This window comes from Triturus cristatus, chromosome 12 (genome assembly GCF_964204655.1).
Source record: "Triturus cristatus chromosome 12, aTriCri1.1, whole genome shotgun sequence".
Taxonomy (NCBI): domain Eukaryota; kingdom Metazoa; phylum Chordata; class Amphibia; order Caudata; family Salamandridae; genus Triturus; species Triturus cristatus.
Genome location: NC_140595.1, coordinates 158,952,854 through 158,976,715, shown reverse-complemented (window position 1 = coordinate 158,976,715; position 23,862 = coordinate 158,952,854). Strand labels below are relative to the sequence as shown.

General features: G+C 45.1%; 1 protein-coding gene across 3 annotated transcripts in view; it reads left to right on the top strand.

The window, feature by feature from the left end:
- Positions 1–23,862, top strand: part of ANKRD35 (ankyrin repeat domain 35) — a 612,001-nt gene that overhangs the window by 377,999 nt on the left and 210,140 nt on the right. Inside the window, exon 1 of one of the 3 annotated variants that reach the window (XM_085639307.1) lies at positions 1,996–2,185. The exons of the other annotated variants lie outside the window; for them this stretch is intronic. Within the exon in view, the coding sequence (XP_085495433.1) occupies positions 2,081–2,185 (105 nt within the window). The 5' untranslated portion in view covers positions 1,996–2,080. Of the gene's footprint in view, positions 1–1,995; positions 2,186–23,862 lie in introns of those variants that run through there. 3 annotated transcript variants of the gene reach the window in all.

The following is a 23,862-nucleotide window of genomic DNA, read 5'->3' as shown; positions in this document are numbered from 1 at the left end:
GGTGGTATGGAAAGGAGCCCCCACCTGCAGAATTACCCCCTGTGCCAGGGCTTTAAGTGGGATGAAAAAACTGGGGGGTCTCTCAAAGGGGCGTGGTCAATGTAATTAAGGGTGTGGCTTAAAAATACGTAAGATAAAAATCTGTGTTTAGCACAATGTACCGCCTGACTTGTATTTTGCTGTTCCTGTCATTGCGTCCAGATATATGATACAACAAGTCACATCATGCCTACAAGTCAGGACTATTGGCTTTGTCAATGGTTGCTAGTTGCATAAGATAAATAAGCAGCAACTATGGCTTGTATATAATAATGAAAACACTTCCACTCAAAGCCCTGGTGGTGACACCACGACAATGTTGCTGCTCCTGAGATTCAAAACATGGAAGGGGAATCCAGAGAGAAAATGACTCTTTAAAGGATGTCCCTTCCCCTACAACGCTCACCACTCGCACATTGATGTGCCTGCTGTCACTGCAGTCCGGAAAAAAAACCCGGATCGTCTGTGCCAGGGCACGAAACCGAGCCCGATAGAGACCCGTTTTGAGGCCCCCTTAAAAAAACTGCCGGTGCTCAGACCCGGTGAGACCCGGCCCACTTAAAGCCCTGCCCTGTGCTATAATACAGTGCCCCCGGGACAGCGCACCATGAGCAGTTTGCGTTACTCTGGGGTGCTTTGTATCTTAATTAGGGCTCCCTGTTTTCCATTTTTACTGATTTTTACAGATAAATAAAGACAGAAAACATTCATTTTCGTATTTATTTTTAAATGTGGATAAAAATGGAAATTGTGTTGCTTTTGGAGTAATTCTGAATACTATCTGCCATGACTGCCAGGCCAATAGATGTGTGGATTAATAGATAAGGGGGTTAAAAACGAAAGGAATTTTAGTAAAGAGGCTTTAACAGCAGTAGATATGCACAAGGTTGAGACTGACATTTCCATATTTTCATATAGGAGCACTGAGTTATGTTCTGCGGGTGTTCACAGCATTTAAACCAGACAGACATTCTAGCACGAGTATTTATTTATCAGTTACATAAATGTGGAAATATACTAATTTTAGCTTCATTTTTACACAAAACCCAAAATGAATATATATAAATACAGATAAAATTTGCACAAATTAAATATGGATAAATGCAGACGGAAATGGCAAAAAAAAAAACATAAAACTGGGAGCCCTAATCCTAATGCAAGCAAGTAAACTCCCTTGTTTAGGAACAGAAACACAACCTTAAAGGTTGTGGAGGTTCGTGATGTATCCTCTATCCTACTCTGGGAGGCACATGAGAGGAGTTTCGTCTTACCGGGCATTCGGAAATAAATGCACATTATAGCTATTAACAACGATAGTATGTATTTATTCCTTTTCATTCACTGAGTCAAGCTCAATGCACATTCCCGTCATGGTGGGGTGTTTTGTTGCTGTGTAGCCTCAGTTAGTAAACTGTTATTCGTTCAGTCGTTCTTCGCTTTCAGCTGTAAACTTTGAGTGTGTCAGCCGACACTAATAGAAAGAAGCTGCATTATTAAATAAGTCAACTGTTTAAAAATACTTCGATGTTTGTTACCTTCACAGTCATCCCCCTGAATCGTCTTACTTACTTAAATCACCTAGTAAACTAAACATGCACTGTGTCTTCATGGTTGTCATGTGTACGTTTCCTAGTCCTAGCAGGTGTCCTGGTTTCAGACAACTTATCTATTCTAGCCCTCTATAGGACCACCGAGGTATACCCACTAACAACCACCCGCCTGCCCCGCGCCTCCCAACTCATCAAAGACACGAATTCTAACCATCAAACATCGTGGCACCTCCCTTCCCCACCGGCAGCAGGGCGAGTCTGAGAGCGAGGGGGCGCGCTGTGACTGGGAGGTACCAGAGATGGCTATGGGGGGGGGGGGGGGCGCTTTCTGTGCTGCACTTGCACTGGGGTCAGGCGCCTGCTGTCACATCCATCGCTGCCCGCGGGCACTGAAGGGTTAACCCCGTCGCAGGGCTGCCCCTCCTTTCACTTTTGTTGCATGGTGAACGGATCCAGTCGCCTGGGAGTCTCAAGAGCTTGTCCCAGGGTTTATGCGGTGGGGTGTCCCCATCTTCGGGGTTCGCCATCCCGCCATGAAGAAGTGGCAGTCTCTGTTCCAGAAGACAGGCTCGCGGTCCAGCCTCCGGCAGTCCCAGGTGAGTGAGAAACTGAGGGCGAGGGAGAGCGAAAGACTGCGCAGAGGGTCCGAGAGACAGACGCAGGACTCTCTACCTCACGGAGACAATGACAATACAGGGATATACATAAACTAACTGAGGCAGACCTACTCAACTTTGTGAGACGACACACTCGCATTGCGGGTACCGACCAGCACTCCGTGAAGTACGCACTCGTACCTCACTGAAGAACGCTCTCTTGAGCACTCTTCCACCCCTGAGGCGCACGCTAGCACTCCCCTGAGTCACCCTCCAGAGGCGCACTCCAGCACCCCCTGAGGCACACTCCAGCACCCCCTGAGGCACACTCTCGCACCCCCCCCCCCCCGAGGCACACTCTCGCACCCCCCCCCTGAGGCACACAACACTCCCACTTCATGGTACTCCTCATTCCTGAGAGACCGAATGACGACCGTCCTGAGACAGCCACATTAACTCGTCACGAAACAAAGACTCCGGCAGAGAGACAGTCCGTGGACACAGTCCACCCACTGGGGCAGAGCAGTATTGCGCCCCCGTCCACACATACTGACACCCCCGCAGCACTCTTAGCCGGGTGGAGATCTGTCCCGTCCCACGACATTCACCAAAAGAGACCGAGACGGACCCAGCGTGAGAGAGTGACGCTGGGCGAGATGCCCAGGCTGAGGGAGGCCTGCGGCGTGGAAGAGACGCCCGTGCCCTGCAGCGTGTGTACTTTTCCGTCAGGCTGTGGGCTACGGACACGTCTCCACCGTTCTTTGTGTACTTTGGGACCCTGCCACGCGGCCTCGGAGATGTGACTGCCGGGCCCCTCACTTCGGCACTCCTTCCCCTCAGCTACTCTCAAGCCGCCTGGCCCTTTTCAGGAGTGGGTCAGTCAGAAGAAGGGGCTACAGAGAGAGGGAGTAAAGGATACAGAGTGAGAGGATAGGGGACAGGGTGAGATACGGGGGGGGGGGGGGGCGGGAGAGATGGAAATGAGGCAGATGCGGTACAGGCAGAGAGGGGACTTGGGGGTGGAGAGAGGCGGCCTGGAAAGCGAGAGTGCGAGAAACAAAGACGAATGAATGGGCGTAGCGAAAGAGTGGCTAAGGAGAGCGGCGCGGTGGGGGGGGGGGGGGGAGATGTTCGTGAATTGATAACTCACAAGCGGCAGGGAATTGGACAAGAGTCAGACAGAGTGAGAGAAAGTGGCACAGGAGAGGGAAGTGAGTCGCTGAGTCTGCTGAGAATGAAACCGAGTGAAAGAGAAGAGGCAGCGATCAGTCAAGGAGCAAGTGCAGTGGCACCTGGCCAGAGGGGGGCGCGAGGGTCCACTGCACCCCAGCGATAGATTCATTACCTTTCAGTACCTGGACTTGGGGTTACGGCCGGGGAGCGCTTGCACCAGGACCCCGCAAGCGAGGAACTCGCCCCCCCCCCCCCACCACCACCATCCCCATGTTTGATAGTAAGATAATACAATAATAGGGGCAAATTGGCCCCTCGAACTCTTTGGCCGCGGTGTCACTGCACCTGCTGCATGTTGATAGCTCCGACCGTGACGGGGCGAAAAACTGAAGCTGTCATGGTAGGGCGGGAGGGGCAAGCCAGACTAGGGAGTAAGGGATGGTAAGAGGTAGGGTGACAGACGTCCTGGTTTTCAGTGGGTGCCTCGAAGCTTTTTTTAATTTTCAATACATGCCCCAGTTTTTAGACAAAGGTCAAGTCAGTCTGCAAAACGAAGCACTGTTGAACGTTGTGCTCGTTTCCAAAGGCGCCTCTAACATGTGAAATAATGTAAGTAATTTATCTGTGGGAGGAGGAGAGGAAATGGAAAGGAAGCAGAAACAGGGAGACGGAGAGGAGAGGAGGAGGAAAACGTGATCGAGAGAAAAGAGGAGCGAGAAGAAAGGAAAATTAAACGACAAGATAAGGCGTGGATAGACACCCCCCCCCCCCCACCCCCCTCCAGTTCAAGTTTCAGTCGAGTACCTACATTTGAATTGTACAGCGAGAGGCGTCATCGTCAGACGCCACCGCTGCCACTGATCAGCGAATATCTTACGTTTTTTTCTTACATCTTGGGTTTCATACAGGTTTAACTTTCGGTAAATGCGTCTGACGTGTGTGTGTTACTTGGAGTTCTCCTGACCCACTTCCCACTAGCGCACTGGCTGATAGTACAAATAACTAATTTACAGCGCCCAGAGAGCGCTTGGGTGAGGTGCGGGGCACTATGTGAAACACGTTATTCTTGTCACAAGCAGTGATTTGGGGACGTTCACCTCTTCTTTCCGTAGTAAAGGTGAGTCCAAGTTACACTCCCCACGCATGCGTAAGTGTGTAGCCTCTCTACCTCCTGTAAGGGTCCTCTCCAGAGAGGACGTAAAACGATGAAAAAGGCCAACGCAGTCGGTTTACTCCGACTCGGCCATGGAGACGTGGCAAACATACTAGCCATATAGGACCCTAAGGGCTAGCGGGGGTCGCGGCAGGTTATGTTCCTAAAGTGGGCGGTTTATTTTGGAAATGCATCGAGGGAAAGTGTCACGTGTTAATCTCCACAGCTGTGACGGTGCCTGTGCCGGGAACATCTGCAGTGACGGTAAACAAACATTCTCACCACCTAAAGCGACGTGGGAGGGGCGCATTTCCAGTTCTTTGTTTTACGTCGAGATGCTGCTTGGGGCAAATAAACAACCGTTGTAATGTCAAGAGGGGGTCGCTTGCTGTCATGCCCACGAACCCACCTCCTATGCGGCTTGTGCCCTCAATAATTGCCTCCCCGTGTGAGTACGGCCTCCCTTTTATTCGTATTGTCAGTTGCTGGGAGCCCATTCACTCCCGAGGCCTCTTTATTGCTAACGGGAAGAGGTTTCTGCAGTTGACTATCCGTGTCTCTGGGAGATCTGACTCTGCCGGGACCCACATATGGAAACTCTGTGCTTTTTGATGATTTGTAGAGCCTAGATGCGTCTCTGGTGAGTCTTCAGGGCGCCTTAAAGCATGACACTCCTTCTGAAAACAAGCAACAGACTGTGAACAGTCTTAGACCGAGCTCTCCCGCTGTGGAGTGCTTGTCAGTGTGATGCGGTTGGCACCTTTCAGAGTCACAGGGCCGGAGGCGTGGCGAACATACATATTCTTTAGCTTAAAATACTTTTTTTCAAATTTCTTCAATAACATGTAAGCAAGAGATCATATATGTCTTCTTTATCATATTCAGTTAGTCGCAAGCATAATTCTACATTATTTCATACTTTATATTCCTACTGGGCTTTCTTAATGTGCACCAGCGCTCTGTCAAAACAGTGATATAACCTTTACACGTAACAATATGCCATATGGCAACCTATTGAAGCATGACGTTTAAGAAGTAATTCATCTCCTTACTACCGATACATAATCTGCATCATATACATAGAATTGATAAAGGTGAGATAAAGAGTGGATAAAAGGTGTTCTTTTAGGTTAAGAAAATGTGATTAAATATCTTTACAGAGCCCATAGCACGTTTTAACCTAAGCCAAATCTTCTCCCGCTAGCAAGAAAATGCATTTCCTTAGTCTATTTTGAGGTTGAATCCTACCAGACAACACAGCTGTCTGTTTGCTGAATACCTCTTTGGGACATTCTGAAAGCTGAAGTCGGAATGCATTCGGCCCATTGCTTAACATTGGCTTTGTAACTCACATTTGCTTGCTTTCTATTTTCTGGATTTATTTGTTTTAGGCTGTCCAGCATGCCTGTGTCCCTCTCTTGGAGCATAGCCTGTTTATCACCTCTGACTCACTCCTTGTGTTCTTTTACAAGTACTCGCTTTCTCTAAACAGTCCTTTAAATTGTGTTCTTGTTTCATTTGCTGTGCATTCATAGACAGAGGTCAAATGTCAGGCTCTGTCTTCCAAAGGAGCTTGGTGTTTACTTTTCTTTCTCTGACTTGAAAGTGAGAGGATTTTTAAGACAGTCTGGAGATGTGAAAGGAAATGCTTTTTTACTAACACACTACAACATTTAAATGTATATGAACTGTGCAGATATTACAGAATATATCAGTTAGAAAAACAAAAATGAAGCACTTGTTTGTAAATCTGAATTGTAGTGGAAACAAATATTTTAATACGATCATAATAATTCCGTACACTAGGTAATGCAATCACACATTATCACTTGTGCACTGTACAGTTGTTTCCGTAAAACCGTAGGTCTGTACAAACGTAATGGTCATTTCAATTGAAAATGTGTTGTCTGTAATGGCAGTGCGCTACCACAACATGCATACTCCATGCAACACCTACTCTACTCCACTCTATGCCTCTTTCCTCCACTCGACATCACTCCACTGTTAACCATTTCACGCCACTCCACAAAACTTTATGCCACTCCATCCCACTCCACTTCAAGTCCCTCTGCTCCACTCTGACGCTCCACTCTATCCCCCTCTGCAACACTTCACTGTACGTCACTACATTTTATCCAACTCTGCGGCACTCGGCTCTGCGGCACTCGGCTCTGCGGCACTCGGCTCTGCGGCACTCGGCTCTGCGGCACTCTGCTCGGACACACACTATTCTCTGACACAGCACTCTTTGATACTCTACTCTGACACTATGCTCTACAACACTGCATTCTATCCCACTCTACAACACTCCTCTTTACAACAGTCCACTCTTGTAAACAAAAAAGAAAAGCTTTAAACATGGCTTAGAGCCAGCCCGTTATTTCCGATTTGTTCTGATGTTACTTTCGTTTCCTTGCTTCTTACTGGGCAGAGCCTCCTCCTTGCCTCAGCTTCCTCCTGGAGCTTTGTGTCTGTCCCTGCTGTGGGGCATTGACCAAGTACTGCTTCCCATCTGCAGCTAGTATCCTTCCACTGGCCGCAGGCTCCTGAATGCGCATGTATCTGCAGTCACGCTCCCTCACTCCCCCGCCTTCCACTGTTAATGCTCCCTCCCTTGGGTAGCTTTCCTCCTGTCCTCCTCTCACTCTCGTCGTTTCCCTCCCCCACTCCTCCCTCTGTTCGTGGTATGTTCCCACCACCCGCCTTCCTCTTGGTTTTTTCCCCAACTCTTCGGCCTACCTCGTGGTGTTTAACAGCATCCACCTCGTGGTTTGTTCTCCACCGCCCATGCCCTCCTCGAGGTTTGATCCTCACAGCGTCCACCCTCTTTGAAGTTTGTTCCTCACCACCCTGCCTTCTTCAAGGTTTGTTAGCCTTGATGCTTGTTTGCCACCCCTGTCCTCCTTAAGGTTAGTTGCCCACCTTCCGCTCTCCTCCCCTCCATGGTTCATTTCACACTCCCCACCTTCCTCACTTGTCTTGCTATCCCCCCCCCCCCCCCTAAAGCCTGTGCTTCTGTAACACATATTGCACAGCAGCGCAGGGTGCTGTTCAATATTGTTTAAAAGGGAAAAAAGTGTTGCACAAATATTCGCGCTGCTGTGGAACATGTAAAAACATTGCCAAAAGATCGTGCATTGGCAAAATCAATTCGCTTTGCTAATCCTTGTTCTGTATCATACTATTTTACAGGAAACACTGCTTTTGAACCCTAAGCTTTTTTTTTCCTGGTGTAATGTCCTCAAAGCAGCAGGAGAATTGCTTCTCTTGGTAGACTTACCAGAAGATAAAGAAAAATGTGAGTTGGGTAAATTGTAGCTCGATTAGAACATATGCTTCAAAGGGACCACGTTATCGAGTTTAGCACCCTTGGAGGAAATTTAGTCACCCGAAAACAGAAATGTGGAACTACTTGATGATGATGAGCGGAATGGAGTGATCTTTTGATTGGACCGTAGAGAGAGTTAGGATAACAATCTATCATTAGTACAATTTTCAATGATAATAAAACGAGTTGAATTCTCTGCCTTATGTAAGGAATTGTAGACTACTGTAGAATTTTGGGATGGAATGTTCGCTACAAAACTAGAGGACTGCAGGCATGATGGTACCGAAAGGCAAATTCCTGACTTTGTGCAATCACCTAAATGTAGATGTTTGTAATGTTAAACACCTTTGAGAGATGTTTGCGGCTCGCCTGCCTCTTCCTGCATCATGAGCGTTACCTCTAAAGCTAACAGTTCTCTCTTGACCTTCTATCCTACGAAAGAAACATTTGTTGGAGATGGACTATCCTGTTTTAAATCAAGCTCTCCCATGGATCCTTGCCTCACTAAATCAGGAAAGCTTTGGTCTTCATTATTCGCTACCAGTCTTGCATTACTGTTCAGTCAGTCCCTTCTTCAAGGCATAGTACCCTAGAAGTATGCTTTTGTCTTTCCATTGCTTAAATAACCCTTTGCAGATCAGAAGGTCCTAGCAAATTTCGGGTCGGTCTCGCTGCTTCGACTCCAACAAAAATCCTGCAGCCCTTGTAAATCCGCCCCTCACTTCTTATATGGAGGCCTCTGAATTCTTTGACGTGCCACCAATCTGGTTTCTGCCCAAGGTTTAGTATGGAATAGGTCTTAAAGTCTGTATGAAATGAACTTCGACTTGTGCAGATTCGCCTGAATATATGAACTCTTGCCCTGCTGGATCCATCCGCAGCCTTCCACGTGATCTCCCAGGCCCATCATTATTCGGCGTCTATCTGAAGCTGCGGTGGCAGACCGAGCCCTGGACTGGAGATGGTCCTTACTCTACAAGTGTAATAGTGCTGCCATGCCAATCCAGTTCTACGGATTATCCCATCAGAGTGCCCTGGTGTTCGGTTCTTAATCCCACGTTGTTTAATCTATACGCCACTCCATTGTCCAGTACTAAGTCTTTAGGCTTCATCTATTTTGCATATTACTCAACTTATTATTAGACTAGAGGGGAACCTGGCGAGTGACAACTGGGATTTAGATAGTGTATTGCAACGATAGGGGAGCTGATCTCTCTGAATTCACTTGTACTAATCTCGTCTAAAACTTCTGGTTTCCCTTGAGCCATTGGGAACTCAAAGTTGTGGCTATCTGAGCTCGGGCCCACTCCATCGCCTCCTTTCTATGCTAAAGTTCTAGGCACCATTTTTGATTCCAAATATCTTTCCGCTACCACATTTCTAAACCAGTGTCGTCCTGAAAATTCTTCCGCAGGCTTGACCTTCTGTTCCAAGGGCACACAGGCATCCATCATGCCCAAAATGGTCAATTGCATCTCACCTTTCCTTGGGCTTCCAAAGAGGCAACTTTATAAGCTTAAAATGATACAAAGCTCAGCTGCTCGAACGCTTTACAAAAGTCTCATTCATTCATTCATTCATTCATGTATCATGTAATGTGAACAGCTATGTGAAAATGCAGAATCCATGGCTGTTCTAAAAATCTCCTGGTGAGTCTTCCCGCTACCCTCACACAATGTGGCAGGTTGTGGGTGAAAAGCTGGTGCAGATTTTGAGTTTGTAAACTATTTGAAAAGTCTGTTAACGGGTAATTTAGAAAGGTATTCTTTAAATTAAACATTCTGCAGGACACCCCCTGTGACGCGTCGCTGCTGCAGGTCTCGATAATTAGAGGTTGCACTCAAACCCTCATTTGGAAGTGTTGCTAATGCACATCTACAGGCTCGGGGCAGTGTGCAGAGCACACCTCGGTCTGTGCGCGCGGCAGGTCACCCGCCAGGCTCTTCAGTGCCAAGAAGCTTGCTAAATAAACCCTCTAGCATGCCACCGGCAGTTTATAGCGAAGCTCCAGCGGTTTTAAAAGACCAGCAAAACTAAAGAGCTGGTTTTGATTGTGGAAGAAGTGCAGAACTGCAGAGCTCTCCAATTTCCCAGTTCCATGTGCAAGTAGCTCACCCAGTCCGGGTTTTTTCTTTGCATTCTGGTCAGTGGCGTAGGAAGGGGGTGTGGTGGGTGCGGGCCGCCCCAGGTGTCATCACTGAGAGGGGGGGGGGGGGGGGTTGACAAAATGGCAAAAATGTGTTTTTAAGAGTAAAAAATAATATGGGCTCACAACACTTTAAAGAATATATATATATTTAAAACAAGTTTAATAACTTCGTCTGACAATTAACCTCAACAAGTCAACATAATACGTATTGAAACTTTTTAATTCAGTCAACAAACGCAATGAAACGCGGCTGAATTCAACACTGTGTAGTGGAGAGTGTATGGATAAGGAAGGGGAGGGGGTGTTTCTTTCCTGAAGTCTATCTCTGCAGTTTGTACTCGAACGAGACGTAAACAACCGGTGATTCCTCATCACTCAACCCACAACCAATCCTATCCGCTGCCGTGTCGGTCAGTCACCCCACGTCATTCTGTTTAGTTAGTTGAGCATTATTACTGAAGCTTATAAGTGCTGTGCTGAATTTATTTTTGTTACATTTTTTAGTTAATTGATTCATTGTGATCATCCTCTTCTCTATGATATGGAGTATGGTAAGTAACGAAAACGTCATGATGCATCCTATTTGTTTGTATTTGTGCGTTAAGCCGGAGGTGACAAGAAATCTTCCGCACCGGGTACCACCTAACCACTGATTCTGGTATCTGTAAAATTGATGAACCCCTTTTAAAATCGGGATTGCAATTCACTGAATGCAAAGAATAAACCTCGATTGAATGAACTACACTCATGGACCTGGGAAAATCGGCGCTCCAACAAAGCACCATCAGGTGATGCATGTTCTTTGACTTCTCTTGGTGGGCCTGTAACACTAAGAAAGGCCTACCGGACGCAGCAGGCTGGCCCAGGCTACTCAACCTCTTCTCATTTCTCCCAGCCTCTTTCCCTGACCCCACGCACCTCCGATTTTTGACGCTCAGTGCTGTGAGATGGCTTACTGTTAAAAAAAAAAATATATATATATATATATGTATGTATGTAACCACCAAATGCTGACCTTTGAATAAAATCAGCGGGACACATGCTCTGGGCACAGAAAAGAATTTATTCAGCAGTAAACGCTCCCTGCAGTCCGTGAAACAAAATTGTGGCAGACGCGTTTCTGGCCGGTTTGGTATGTATGTATATATTCACTTCAAGAACTGTTAAATTGACGTTTGCCATGTGTGACACTTTTAACCACGCCCCGGCCTTTGATTAAAATATCACTTGGCGTGCTTGTCTCATATTTTATGCTTTTGGTAAAAAAAAAAAAATGTTTTCGTTATCCAACAATTTAGCAAAAATAAGATCTAAATATGCTCTGTAAAAAACGGAAAAAATAACATTTGGATACTTTTTGTGATCTTCCACGTGCGCAGTCGAAAGATGTATGAAAAGGTCATAATTAAAGGAATAAAATCAAAACGACAAGTCCTGTAGCACAGCTAACAGTTCACTGTGTGCTATTGGCGCCCTACAGCACTCGGAGGCACCTGGCAGCAAGGATACTGGCAGTTCTAAGGCGCACATGCTATTGTGCCAGTTCTGGGGCTGTGAGTAGTTCTAGCTCCTGTCGTTTACCACTGGTGCACAGTAGCCACATATACTAGTGCACTCCGAGTGGACAGCCAAGTACCTCCGTTTGTCCAGGCGACTGCCCAGTTGCAGTCACTGGGAGTAGACAAGGTAGAGTGTTTGAAACTTGAATATTGAGATGTTCACACTCATTGAACTCTATGGGCAGGGTTTGCAAGTTCTAGACAGCGAAGCAAGGGTGTCAGACAAAGTGCTGCAGGGCATCATGTCTGCTGAAATAAGCAGTGCTTTGCTTTAGCTTCTGGGTGCAATGGATGACACCTCAGTGGGTTGTAGTCCTGCAGGCAGCGAATTTGCAACAATCGCCCCAAAAACTCAAGCATTGCATGTTACCCACCTAAAGCACCACCCAAAATGAACAGGCAAATCCCACCCAGGTAAAAGGGATTGATAGTCCCAATGGACTGTTTTTCAGAAGGCTCAATGTTTGGCGACTGGGGTCACTGTGACTCTCTGGTCACAGTCCTCGGATGCCCTTTCCAGATCGTCCATCATTTTGAAGCTGCTGAGGTTCTTCTTTGGCCATTTGTGGGCTGAACGATCCTCGTGGCGGCTGGATCTCTCACTTTAATCCATTCATCCTGGCCATGAGCCTGCTCTTCTCCAGACTGGACATAGAAGCATCCTGGGTCCAGGCAGAGTCAGAACAGGATTTCTTCCAGTGCCTTCAGCTTGGTCAGCAACATCGATCTCTCTGATGGTGCAACAGAGCTTTGGTCTGAAGTCCACAAAAACTAGAACTTACAGGCTTGAAGGGACAAGTATTTATCTTATATTTGTGCACTGGACTAGTCCAAGCTGCGTTTTAAATTTCAGAGTGTCAGCCAGTCCCAGCGCAGTACCGATATGAGGTGTTTCAGCCCTCGTTATGCATTGTAGGCGATGCCCAACACACCTTCAGAAAGGAGTTCAGCTGCTGTTCTTCGGCAAAGGTGTGCGGCCTAGGTGGAAAGGGATGTATACGTTGGGTCCAGAACAAATGTATACATGTGAAGCCACCACCTTCGGGTTCTCAGAGTCAAAAATCCGAGGATAGAATCATAAATGTTATCATGTCAACCCAAGGGCAGCCTGATGAAGAAGCACATTTGAGGCAAATAAGGATTATAACTCTGGGGAATAGATTAGAATTTGCTGCGTTGGACCCATAGCCCTTCTCCCATTAGTGTTGAAGCAAGGTGTTCACAAGTTTGGGCGACGGGTGGCTACTGACCACTTTGACTGTGTATGTGTGTGCCATTAACCAACTGGTACAATATGAGGGCTCTTGTGATCCCCACCATGATCACTGTAGACATGGGCTTACCGTTTTGAGCATCATCAGCTGCAACTTATTTTTGATGCTGATAGAAAGTTATTGGGACAAAGGTAGGACTACAACAAAGCAGGTGACAAGATACTGCACATTTTAGCTGGTTATTGAAGCTGCCCCACTTGTGGCGGCCTGTAGACGTTTTGGCTTGTCTCCATATGCTTTCCTTCATTTGCATGTCTTGTTTGATTGCCGCAAGCAGGGGCTCACAATTCTTTAATCCAAAACAGAAGTGTGAGTGCCATTTTGAAGAATACTGTTCTTGTTTGTGGTTTATTTTGTTTGTGTGTAAATTTACATATAGTGGGCCTACATCTGGAATTGTATGGCGGTACATGGGTATGTCAAAATGGGTGTGGGCATGCCTTTTTTTTTTTTTGCTCTCTACATGGAACTCGCCGGCCTCTTACACATGTCTGTCTCCGAAGCTCACATGCTCGTCCTGACAAAGACTTCAGGATCAAAGCATCCCTTCACCAAAGAAATCACCGCCCTCATCACAAATACCTCTGTTGCCCACATTAATAATGTCTGCCTGGGGCATCTCAACCTCTCAGGAAACTCTGCAGGTAGCCACCAAACACGTGACGTTTCCACTTTGTGACCTCAAACACACACATCCGCTTGCCACAGTGCTTATACACATAAGGGCTACAACAAAGCTGATACTTTATGCAACCAACAACGATATCGCCTCAATCAAAGAAGCTGGATAGACCATTTTGCCACCCCATTATATCAAACACCAGTTAATGTACCACAGAAAATTAAAACCAGCCAATGAAGAGTTTCCAAGACCTCCCCATCAACTCACCCAAACGAGACCTTTTCAACCCCTTCATCACTCTTGAACCCACAGACAACTTTAATATAATGTTGACTCTCTCAATAATACCTCAAAATCCTTAGTTGACATTTACGCTCCAATGAAATGATGAACAATTGAATTAAATCACCCACACCTAGTACACCCACGGACACTCGCAACAAAGCCTCCTTCAGCAAGTAAGAGGGAAAATGGCACAACTCCGTCCAAGAATAATCTAACAAAACTGGAAAGTTCCGGATCAGCACAAAGAAAATTCATTTCACAGCCAAAACGGCATAATATACTCTCCTTCCTTTTGAATGCTTGTGTAATGGTCAAAGCCTTCTTCAAAGTTGTTTAACTATCCATTAACTCCCTCCTGCCTGACACTGCAGTAACACTTTCAACAGACAAATACTACGCCATCCACAACTTTCATACGAGAGTCAACTAAGTCAGACAACAATTCTATTCCACCAAAGAAACCCCCGTAGCAACACCCTTCCCAGCACCCAACTGTCCAAAGTAGTCGCACATAGAAATAAGATGCTCTCAATTAAACACCACACGCCATATTTGCTGTTCTCCAAGTACTCACCTACAAACATGTTGATATCCTTTATTGTCGTAAGCCCCAATCCGCTTCCACATAATAAACACCGCCTTCACTCGGGCAGCTGTCCAAACATGCATGGAAATGTAAGTTGTCCCACTCCCCCGAAAAAAGCCAGCCTACACCTAGGGGCCTATCGCAGACAGTGAGTTGGGGAGAAATTTCCTGACAGTCATCGTGGTGTACCCATCTAATAAAATTCGCAGGCTTATCAGTGCGTGGAGACAAGAAATTGAGTAAAGCTAAAATGTTTGTTGCACTTACATTTCGTCCAAGCACTGAGGTCTGATAAATGAAAAGTTTAAATGTATGAATGTGTATATATATATATATATATATATATATATATATATATATATATATATATATATATATATATATATATATATATATATATATATATAATCTCCAAACTCCTGCGGTTCTCTCACAGAAGCCAGCGTGACCCCCTTACTCCTGTTAGACTGAAAAACAGTTAATAACATTTTTTTTTTAAAAACAAGTTGCATGGGTGTCCCTTGGGGCAAGCCAAGCCATGCGGTCAACCCAATGCTGCACACAGTTTAGAGTAGGGCGGCCGACAGACGCGTAAAAGCCTTTTTCAATGTTGGTGTCCTCAACCATTCTCTGGCTTAAGTACAAACCCATTGGTGCATGTGATCATAAATAAAAATAGGAAACGTTTTTTCTGGCCTTAGTTCATAGCGCCCATCTTGTAACGTGCAAAAACAAATAAGTGACCACTCAATGGCGATAATAATTAAACCAAATTAGGTATTTACAAACATGGGGGCAAACATTTCTAACATGCACATTAATATTGCTCTTCCGATTGAAGAATATGTATATGCAATTAATCTTTGCGAAAATGCACAAAAACAGTACATACCGAGATATAGAGATGTATATATCTCCCCTCAAAATTGTGCCCTGAATAGGCCCATTTCTTTGTATGAATCAACCGTGTTTCTCTTTCATTTGTTGAAATTATTAACTCAGTTTAGTCCCACATTGTTACCCAAGGCCATATTTGCATTGATCCATTAATTTTAGAAAGAAAGCTACACATTTCCTTGTACAACCTGCATGTATTGCTAATGTCTCAGAGCGGTAGCTAAACTATGTGCCCAAATGAGTTTTGGCTAATACCTGGATCTAATTTTTATGGTCTATATTAGTTTGTGGGGTAAAACTTAAGGCAGCTAAAAAGATTTTTGCAAGGTTCGGAAGTTTATATGTTCCTCAAAGCCCTGTAAATGTCTACGGTGACAAAATTCAGATAATTGGATATTTAGTCTAAATGAACCCACATCTCTACATCCCCATTAAGACCCTCGGGGCCATCGTTTGGAGCTTGATATATTCAGACTCCAAAATTAGTAATTTCTTAGGCCGGTCTCCCCCTCTCGATTTTTGAGTATTTGGTCTAAACAAAAGAAACTTAAGTCACTATTGCTCTGATGGGCTTCCTCAAAATGGCGGGCGATCGGGTAGTTATCCTTATGACTGATCGCCTGCATATGCTCCAAAATCCGCTTCTTGCGGGGTGGATTGTGCTACCAACATACCGCTTATTGCAAGGGCATACCAAGCAATAGACGGTATATTCCGAATTGCAGTTGAGTAGCAAGTTAATCCACACCTTTTTTGGGTCTTTGTTATATATCCTGTAACTGGAGACTTTTTTACTATATTTGCATGCTTTGCACCGCATGCAGGGGAAAAAAATGGTAATCAGATCTTTTTTCAGGGGCTTAAATTGAAAGTGGCTGTGCACTAAATGGTCACCCATAGAGTTGCCTCTTCTATAGGTGATCACAGGTCTAGGTGGAAGATCTCTGCGCAGGATCTGATCCATTTGTAAAATCCTCCAATTTTTCTTGAAGATCTGCATAATCTGGGCGGATCTACTATTGAATTGTGTGATCATCCTTACTGGTTCTTTTTTCTTTTTCTCATGGTCTCCACTCTTCTTGTTCTTTGCCACTAACAGTTGACTAACATGTTCACTTTTTGCTTCCACAGCACGGAGGCCATTGATGGAATAGCCTCTGGCTGTGAAGCGTTCATTGGCCCCTGTCCTAGCCTGTTGGTATTCGGCTTCTTTTGTACAATTGTGTTTTATTTGCAATAATTCTCCACATGGGATATTGGAGATTAAGCTCTTTGGATGGTGGAGGGTCTAATTCGCCGATGTGGGTTTCCTGTTTAGTTAAAAGTCTGCTATTTTCAATGTACACATCTAGATCTAGGTAGCAGACTGCCTCGCTACTAATGGTGGCTGTAAAAAATAGGTTCAACTCATTGTCATTCAGTGATTTGACGTACTCCTCAACCGAAGGGCGGTCGCCTCGCCAAATGGCAAACAGGTCATCTATGTACCTTGACCACAGTGCAATATTGTCAACCCATTTTTCAATTGCTTCCTGCCCAGGCCACATGTTTCTCCCACCAGCCAGCAAAAAGATTTGCATAACCGTGGGCGAATCACATGCCCATCGCAGTTCCCCGTTGTCTGTACAGCTGCCCTTTCGAATATAAAAATATTATTCTCTAGGCAGAACTTTGTCATGTCTTGGAGCATCTGATTGTGTTGCTGGAATTTCAGTGGCCTTTTGTCTAGGAACCGCTTAATCACATGTAGACCCAATGTGTATAGACTTGTGATGTCTAACGTAATCAACATCACGTCTTCTTCCATCACTATTCCCTCTATCAGTCTTAAAAAGTCTTGCGAATCCTGTACATATGATGCCAAATCCCTAACCATTGGTGATAAAAACAAATCAATGTAAGTTGAGGTGTTTTCTAGGAGACTTTGAATAGATGCCACAATTGGTCTCCCGGGGGGATTTGTAAGATCTTTGTGGACTTTGGGAAGGTGGTAGAATGAGGGAAGGATAGGGTTCTCACAATACAGAAAAAGATACTCATCGTGTGTTATCATCCCTTCCTCTTCCCATTGTGAGAGAGGTTAGTGAACAGTTCGGATACAGTCCCGGTATTCCGATTTTTGCATAGGGATGTAGCATTCTGGATCATCCAGTTGTCTCTTTGCTTCCCTATAGTAGTGTTCTATATATATATTTATCTCCAAACCACAATGTTGTCCTCAAAGAAGGAGCCCACACAGGTAAGTAATGCTAATCAATTTAATGTAAACTGCAGCGTGAACCAGAAAGATGCCTGCAGCGATTCTCTTCAGCTGACGCATTTCGGGCCACCGCCCTTTGTCACAGGAATGCACGACCATTTGCGCACCTATGATTTCAACCTAGTACTCACCCCAGTGGGCGTGGCCGCTCGCACGGCCTCCTGGTGCTGGTGTGCATATATATATGTGTGTGTGTGTGTATATATGTGTATATATATTTGACCACAGACCCTGGCCTTTGGCCAATCTCAACATCTAAATCCAACACAGGCGCCCATAATAGGGGGTGAGTTGACTCCGCGCACAAACTTGACTGTGCGCGTTCTTCAGACGTTACACATTGGTGTCCGCAGCTTTAGCATGACGACCCCCACTGCGGCAATCACTTTACTACTTTACTACTTTACCTTACCTTACTACTTTACCTTACCGCGACCCTATGACTGGGGGCGGCAACCATTACGCGTTTTATGCACGTCCATTCTACCTTCGAGGGGCTCGGCACTTCACTCGCGATCGTAACAATTTTACTTTCACAGCGAGCCACATTTTCACCACCTGGGCCCCGCGATCAAGTCAGTTTCCCAGCTCGGGACACTGTGTGTGTTTTTGTAGATATTTTACTTCCCACTGGGAATCCTACCAGAGATGCACATCATACGTAGAGCCCCTGATGCATGCTCAGCATGACAACTTTGGATTCGCTCTCACATGACTACCATAATCATGTTATAATGATGCGCCCATATGTTTTTTTGTTTTTTGTGTTGTGTTCTGTCCGTTTCTCTTCCTTTTCCGGTCTCGCAACCATGGGTCCCCATAACCGTCTTGGGATCTCATATACCCCAACCGGTGACGTACTATTTTTACTTTCACTGGCTACTGTAGTAGAGATAATTCCGAGCACTTCCTCTCCACCACGGTCCTGAAGAATTGCCAAGCGACCCGTTGGGGGGCATTAGGCAAGAAACATGTCGACCTATTGACACATTAGTCCCTGTGGATCATTATTATCCAGACAGGGCTCACTTATTTTAATTAGGTTGGTACACCACTAGAATAAACTCAATCTCCATTGGTGATACCAAACCTATTTTAAACCACTACACACCCACTCACTACACTTGTTCCACTTACCCCCATGCACCTATATGGCTGTATCTTAAAAGATCTCAGAAAAAGAGCCCCTACGCTGGAGCCTGTCGGGCATTGCAGCACCGGCCCGACGAGGAGCACAGCCCAATGATGAAGCATGACACCTTGCTAGGTGTGTGAGGGCATTCAATAAGAGACTTGTCTCTCCCCCTCTTTTCCTTCCCTCCCCCCTGAGGAACTGCACACCTTCTACCTTTAGTGTAAAATTAAACACCTGATAGATATTTGTTGCAAAACGATATTAGAAACCGTTCAGTACTCAGTTAAAAAAAACTGCAATAGCTCAACACCTATATAAACATGCAGAAAGATTCTAACTTTTCTATAGTTCTCTAAGGAATGAAAAAATCTGCTAGTCACTGTAAGCTAGAAAAATAGAGCAGAAGAAAGAAAAACAATGTCTCATTTTCGTTGATGTAAACAGCCTTTCACCTCGGCTGCTGGCAGCAAGCATTGTGACGTCGGAACTCGACTGCAATAACTTAGTCGAGTTGAGGTCTTAACCAGTGACTGAGTGCATCACAAGTTGCTGATCGTAAAGAAATTAGAGACAGGTGTTTGTACAGGGATTGCAGAATCACATGTTTTATAGTAAGGTACAGTAATAAGAATTTAGTTTCTGTTAAAATAAAAAAACACCCTAGATATTCACTGAAAAAATCATGGTTATGTGACGTTATAGTTAGGTGTTGAAATAATATAAAAACGAATATTTTTTTTAAAAGCACTGAAATTCACCAGTAATGGTTTGATGAACTAACTCATGCCCCTACATGCACTGCTTATCACCTTACATATTACCTCATACAGGACCAGTTAAATGACCTCATTGATTGCATTAAATAGCTCTGAGTGGTTATCTATTGGTCCTGTAACCAGCCACTATGCTTACACGCTTTACAGAATGCTGTTGATCAGTGCAGAAACAAAGCTTGTTTTCCAGCGCATGTTGTAACACTCACTGCTCAATCCTGGCGGGAGCCAGTCTCCTTCAGTACATTTATTTCTTTGTTCAAAACACCATAAATCAAAAACCCTGCCATGAGAATGGATGTAGTTGGAACCCATGCACCACAAAGAAATGTAGGTGGGTAACTGTGAATAAAGGGTTGTTGTTTTTTTTGTCTCCGGGGTATCTTGTGAGATACATCACTGACTCTGTACCCTCGGTGGTACCTAATTTGAGCGGTGGTTGCTAGTGGGTCCCACCGGTAAACATTTTTGGGGACCTGCACTTACTTTTCCTCATTACACTTGACCCAGAACAAGAGCGAAAAACACAAACGGGGGAAAGAAAGGAAACGAAAGACGAAAAAAAAGTGACAAAGGAAAAATGCAAGAACCTGCAAAAGTGAGAAATGGTATGGGGAGTGTCTAATAGTGAATTAAAGAGGCATGAGGTAGAATCAAGACTAGGCCACCTTTGCATTCGGCACGCCAGCATTCAATAGCACTGGCTAAGGGCTTCTGAGCAAAATGTAGGACCTGGGCACTTATCCTTTCACAAATGAAGCACTGCCACTTGGGGTAAAACATCTGTTATCCACAGTTGCCCATCTGTAATCTACATGGTTACATAATTAGAAAACTTCAAAGCGGGGCAGATTGTGCAGAGCACCGGCAAGCACCAGCTCAAATTAAGCACTGCAAACGTGAAACAAGTTATGAATCTTCATTTTTCTGGCCCTAGGGTCTGTGGTGATTAATGGTCGAAGCAAGATCAAGGGCGGAGACCGGCTCTCCAAGTGAAAGCTGAGAGTGTAGACAGGACTCTCCCTTGGCCAGCCTTTTATTCCAGAATGTTCTCAGCTCAGCTTTCGCTCTTTTCTCTCGGAACAATACAAGCAAAGGATTCCTTTATGCTCCCGGAAGAAAGCCTTGTCCTCAGGAAAGAATTGCTCATTCTTTTGCCGAGAAGACCTAATCCCAGGTCTCTTTTCAGAGCAGGTCTGAATGCTTTTTACATTCACACGTGCTCACAGAAGCACCCAGATATGCTTGTTTGGCGCTTTCCAGGCGTCCCTTCTGTGGGCCGTGGAAAGGTCCCTCTTCTGGGGGCATCGGGCTGAGTAGAGGCCCCTTGATGAGGGCCGCCGTGTATTACACCCACAGTTTATGCACAGGTGCATTACACCCATTCCCCCCCCCCCCCCCCACCCCGTTATATAACCTGGAGGTGGCTGTGCTCCGGGATAGGGTTACTGTGGTTTGAAACTTTACCTGTTTTGCTACAGCGTGCCCCACTTTTGCTGTTGTTTTTTCACATTTTAAAGAATTTGTGAGCATTATTTGCTGTGCCAGGTGGGAAGAACTGGAGGCCGGTCTTCCAGCTGCTTTGGCCCGCCTCCAGGATTCTGGATGTGGGAGAGTTAAGAAGATGCCTGGGTGAGAAGGGGAAATCAACAAAGGCTGTGGGAGATCAGTCACGTGGGCATCCTCCAATGCGGACTTGTCTAAGAAGCGACGCTTGTGTATCTTTAGTACAGATGTACCACTGGCCATTCCCTGTGCTCACATTGTACTGCAGGAAGGCATACTGGCACCAGGCATCGGTGCAGGCTGTGCCCTGTGCCCACACTGTACCCTGAGCGGGCATGCTGGGCACCAGGCATCGGTGCAGACGGTGCCTTGTGCCTACACTATTATGAGCAGGCAATCTGGGCACCAGGCATCGGTGCAGGCGGTGCCCTGTGTCCACTCTGTACCCTGAGTGGGCATGCTGCGTACCAGGCATCGGTGCAGACTGTGCCCATACTGTACCACAAGCAGGCATTGGTGCAGGCGGTGCCCTGTGCCCACACAGTACCGTGAACTGCATACTGGGCGCCAGGCATCGGTGCAGACAGTGCCCTGTGCCAATGTAGTACAGCTGAGGGCTGTGCTTAGCTGGTATTAACTGCAGGCTATCTGTACTTACTCACAGACTGGTATAGCCACGCCCATTAGCACAGGCATGGGTGTTGTATGTGCATGGCATGTCTGAAGAGCATCATCCGTGCCTGCTGCAGAGGCAGCCAAGCGCTGACGAAGAAAACTCATGATTGTTGTGTGTTGGATCCCAGCGATACCACTTTTTCAGCAGTGATTACAAAACCTCTAATTAGACGGAATGAGGTCATAACTGCGAATAATTTGTTTGGCATAAATCGCACACATCATTTTCAACAAATGAGACGTCTGGCAAGTATAGTAAGCTATTACAAACGACAGTGCATTTTAAATATACGTTTTTCCTTCATTGTTTTGGGAATACACTTATAATGTAAAAAACATAACTCTGGTAATGTGGCCTAGAGTGCTGGTGACATTGACGAACCCTCTTCCGCTTCCTTGGTTATATCACTACATGTGACCCTTAAACATGTTTCCATTATATGACCATGGGGTGTTTAAAGGGTAAACTTTGCCCTCTTGGTGTCTTGTTGCTGATCACACTAATTAAACAAGCATTTGCAATGCAATAGGTCTCGCATTTGCGAGAGTTTGAGTTATTGGCTTTGTAGATGACAATGCCTTTTATGTATGTTTTAAAAATGAAAACAAAAATAAAAGGCATTGTCATTTACAATGTCAATAGCTCAAACCTGTGTAAATGCGAGATCTATTGCACTGCAAATGCTTTTATATAGATGTTCTGTGCACTTCCTCATATTGGGACTTTCAGCTGTATGCTAAGAAGTGTAGAACTACAAAACCATCATACATATAATCTGATTTCATTACATAACCTAATTTTGTTTATGATATTTGCCTTTCCCACGAGTGAAGATGTTAAATGCACTGAATTCATATGTTACATTTATATGTGCACGTTAGTGTATGAAACATTCTGTGCACATTGTTTTCGTCCTTTTCCCTCAGATAACCCCCTTCTTTGTATTTATCTTGATTTATATTTGGTCAATAGATAAGATAACACAATCTTGAATATTTCCCTACAATTGAAGCAATAGGTGTCGACTTGTTGGCACCCTATTGTAAAAGCACCTGGATATCTGTTGTAGAAGTTTATGTTGCAAAAACCTTAAAATGCCTCATTTAGTCAGTTGAATTTCATACAGCACACTGACATTTACATTTTGAGGTTATCCTTTTTCAGTTATAATGTTCAACAGAAGTTACACTCAGAAAAACAGCTGGCTTCAGAGAGGTCAAGGTTACAACCATATGACATATGTGTGCTACTAATAAAACACGTATCTTTCACAGAAAAAAAATCAAAGTTCCAAACAAGGTAAAATTATGATGGGAAAGCAATAAAAGGGGAGTTCTGTTTTACGTCGCTGACTCACTACCGAGTCATCCTCGTTAACGAATTGAAACCACAGGTGCACACTCACATAACGTACGTAATGAATATTAAACAAAGCTATTTTACGTTTACATGAGTTATTTCGATTGCGTAACATACAGGACAGTCCCTAACAGCAATGGCCACAGCACCGAAAAAACAGAACAGGAAAAAAGACGTCCTAGGCACGGTAAAACGGTTACCGTGCTACTTCTTTCTGTGTTGGATGAAGGAGTTGTCAGCAAGGAAAACAAGATAATGAACAGGTACTAAGGTAACGTGCAGGTCTGAAATGGCTTGTGAACAAAAGCGTATGTCATTCTAGGGAAGGTGGTGGAGTCATTTGTAGATCAGTAGAGTATGTTGTATACTATCTATTGCAACGTGGGAAAAATACAACAAATATCTCCAGTGTATACCTTTTACATTAAAAAAGCACCTACTTCGATGCCTCGCTGGGGGTAGTGGGCGCTATATAAATGCAACTACAATACAATACTTCTTCATTGTCTGTTGCGGACATACATTTCAAGTATGTAACGGTAAGCTATCTGTGCGCGCGATGACAGACAGCAACATTGCAGCTTGTAATGGTACAAATGAACTAGCAGTAAACGCAGCCTAAATATGGACAGTGAAAACCATTGTAGCTACCTATCGGAAAAGGGTCAGTGGCCCTTGGGCTTGGCACCCGCTTCGGATCTTGAAGGTTTTGGGGAGAGGATGTGGTCCGTCGGCTGCGCTGCCGCATCTGGTGCAGGAAACCAGGGTTTGAGCCTCGAGGTCGCGTCCACATCCTATGATTCTGGGCAAATCATTTCATCTCCCCGAGCCCGAATGTGTAATGTAAATACAGTGCTATGTAAAGTGCTCCAATACCTTCGGGTGGAGTTCGCGCTATAGAAATATGCCCAAAAAAAATTACTTACTAATTACTCATTGAAG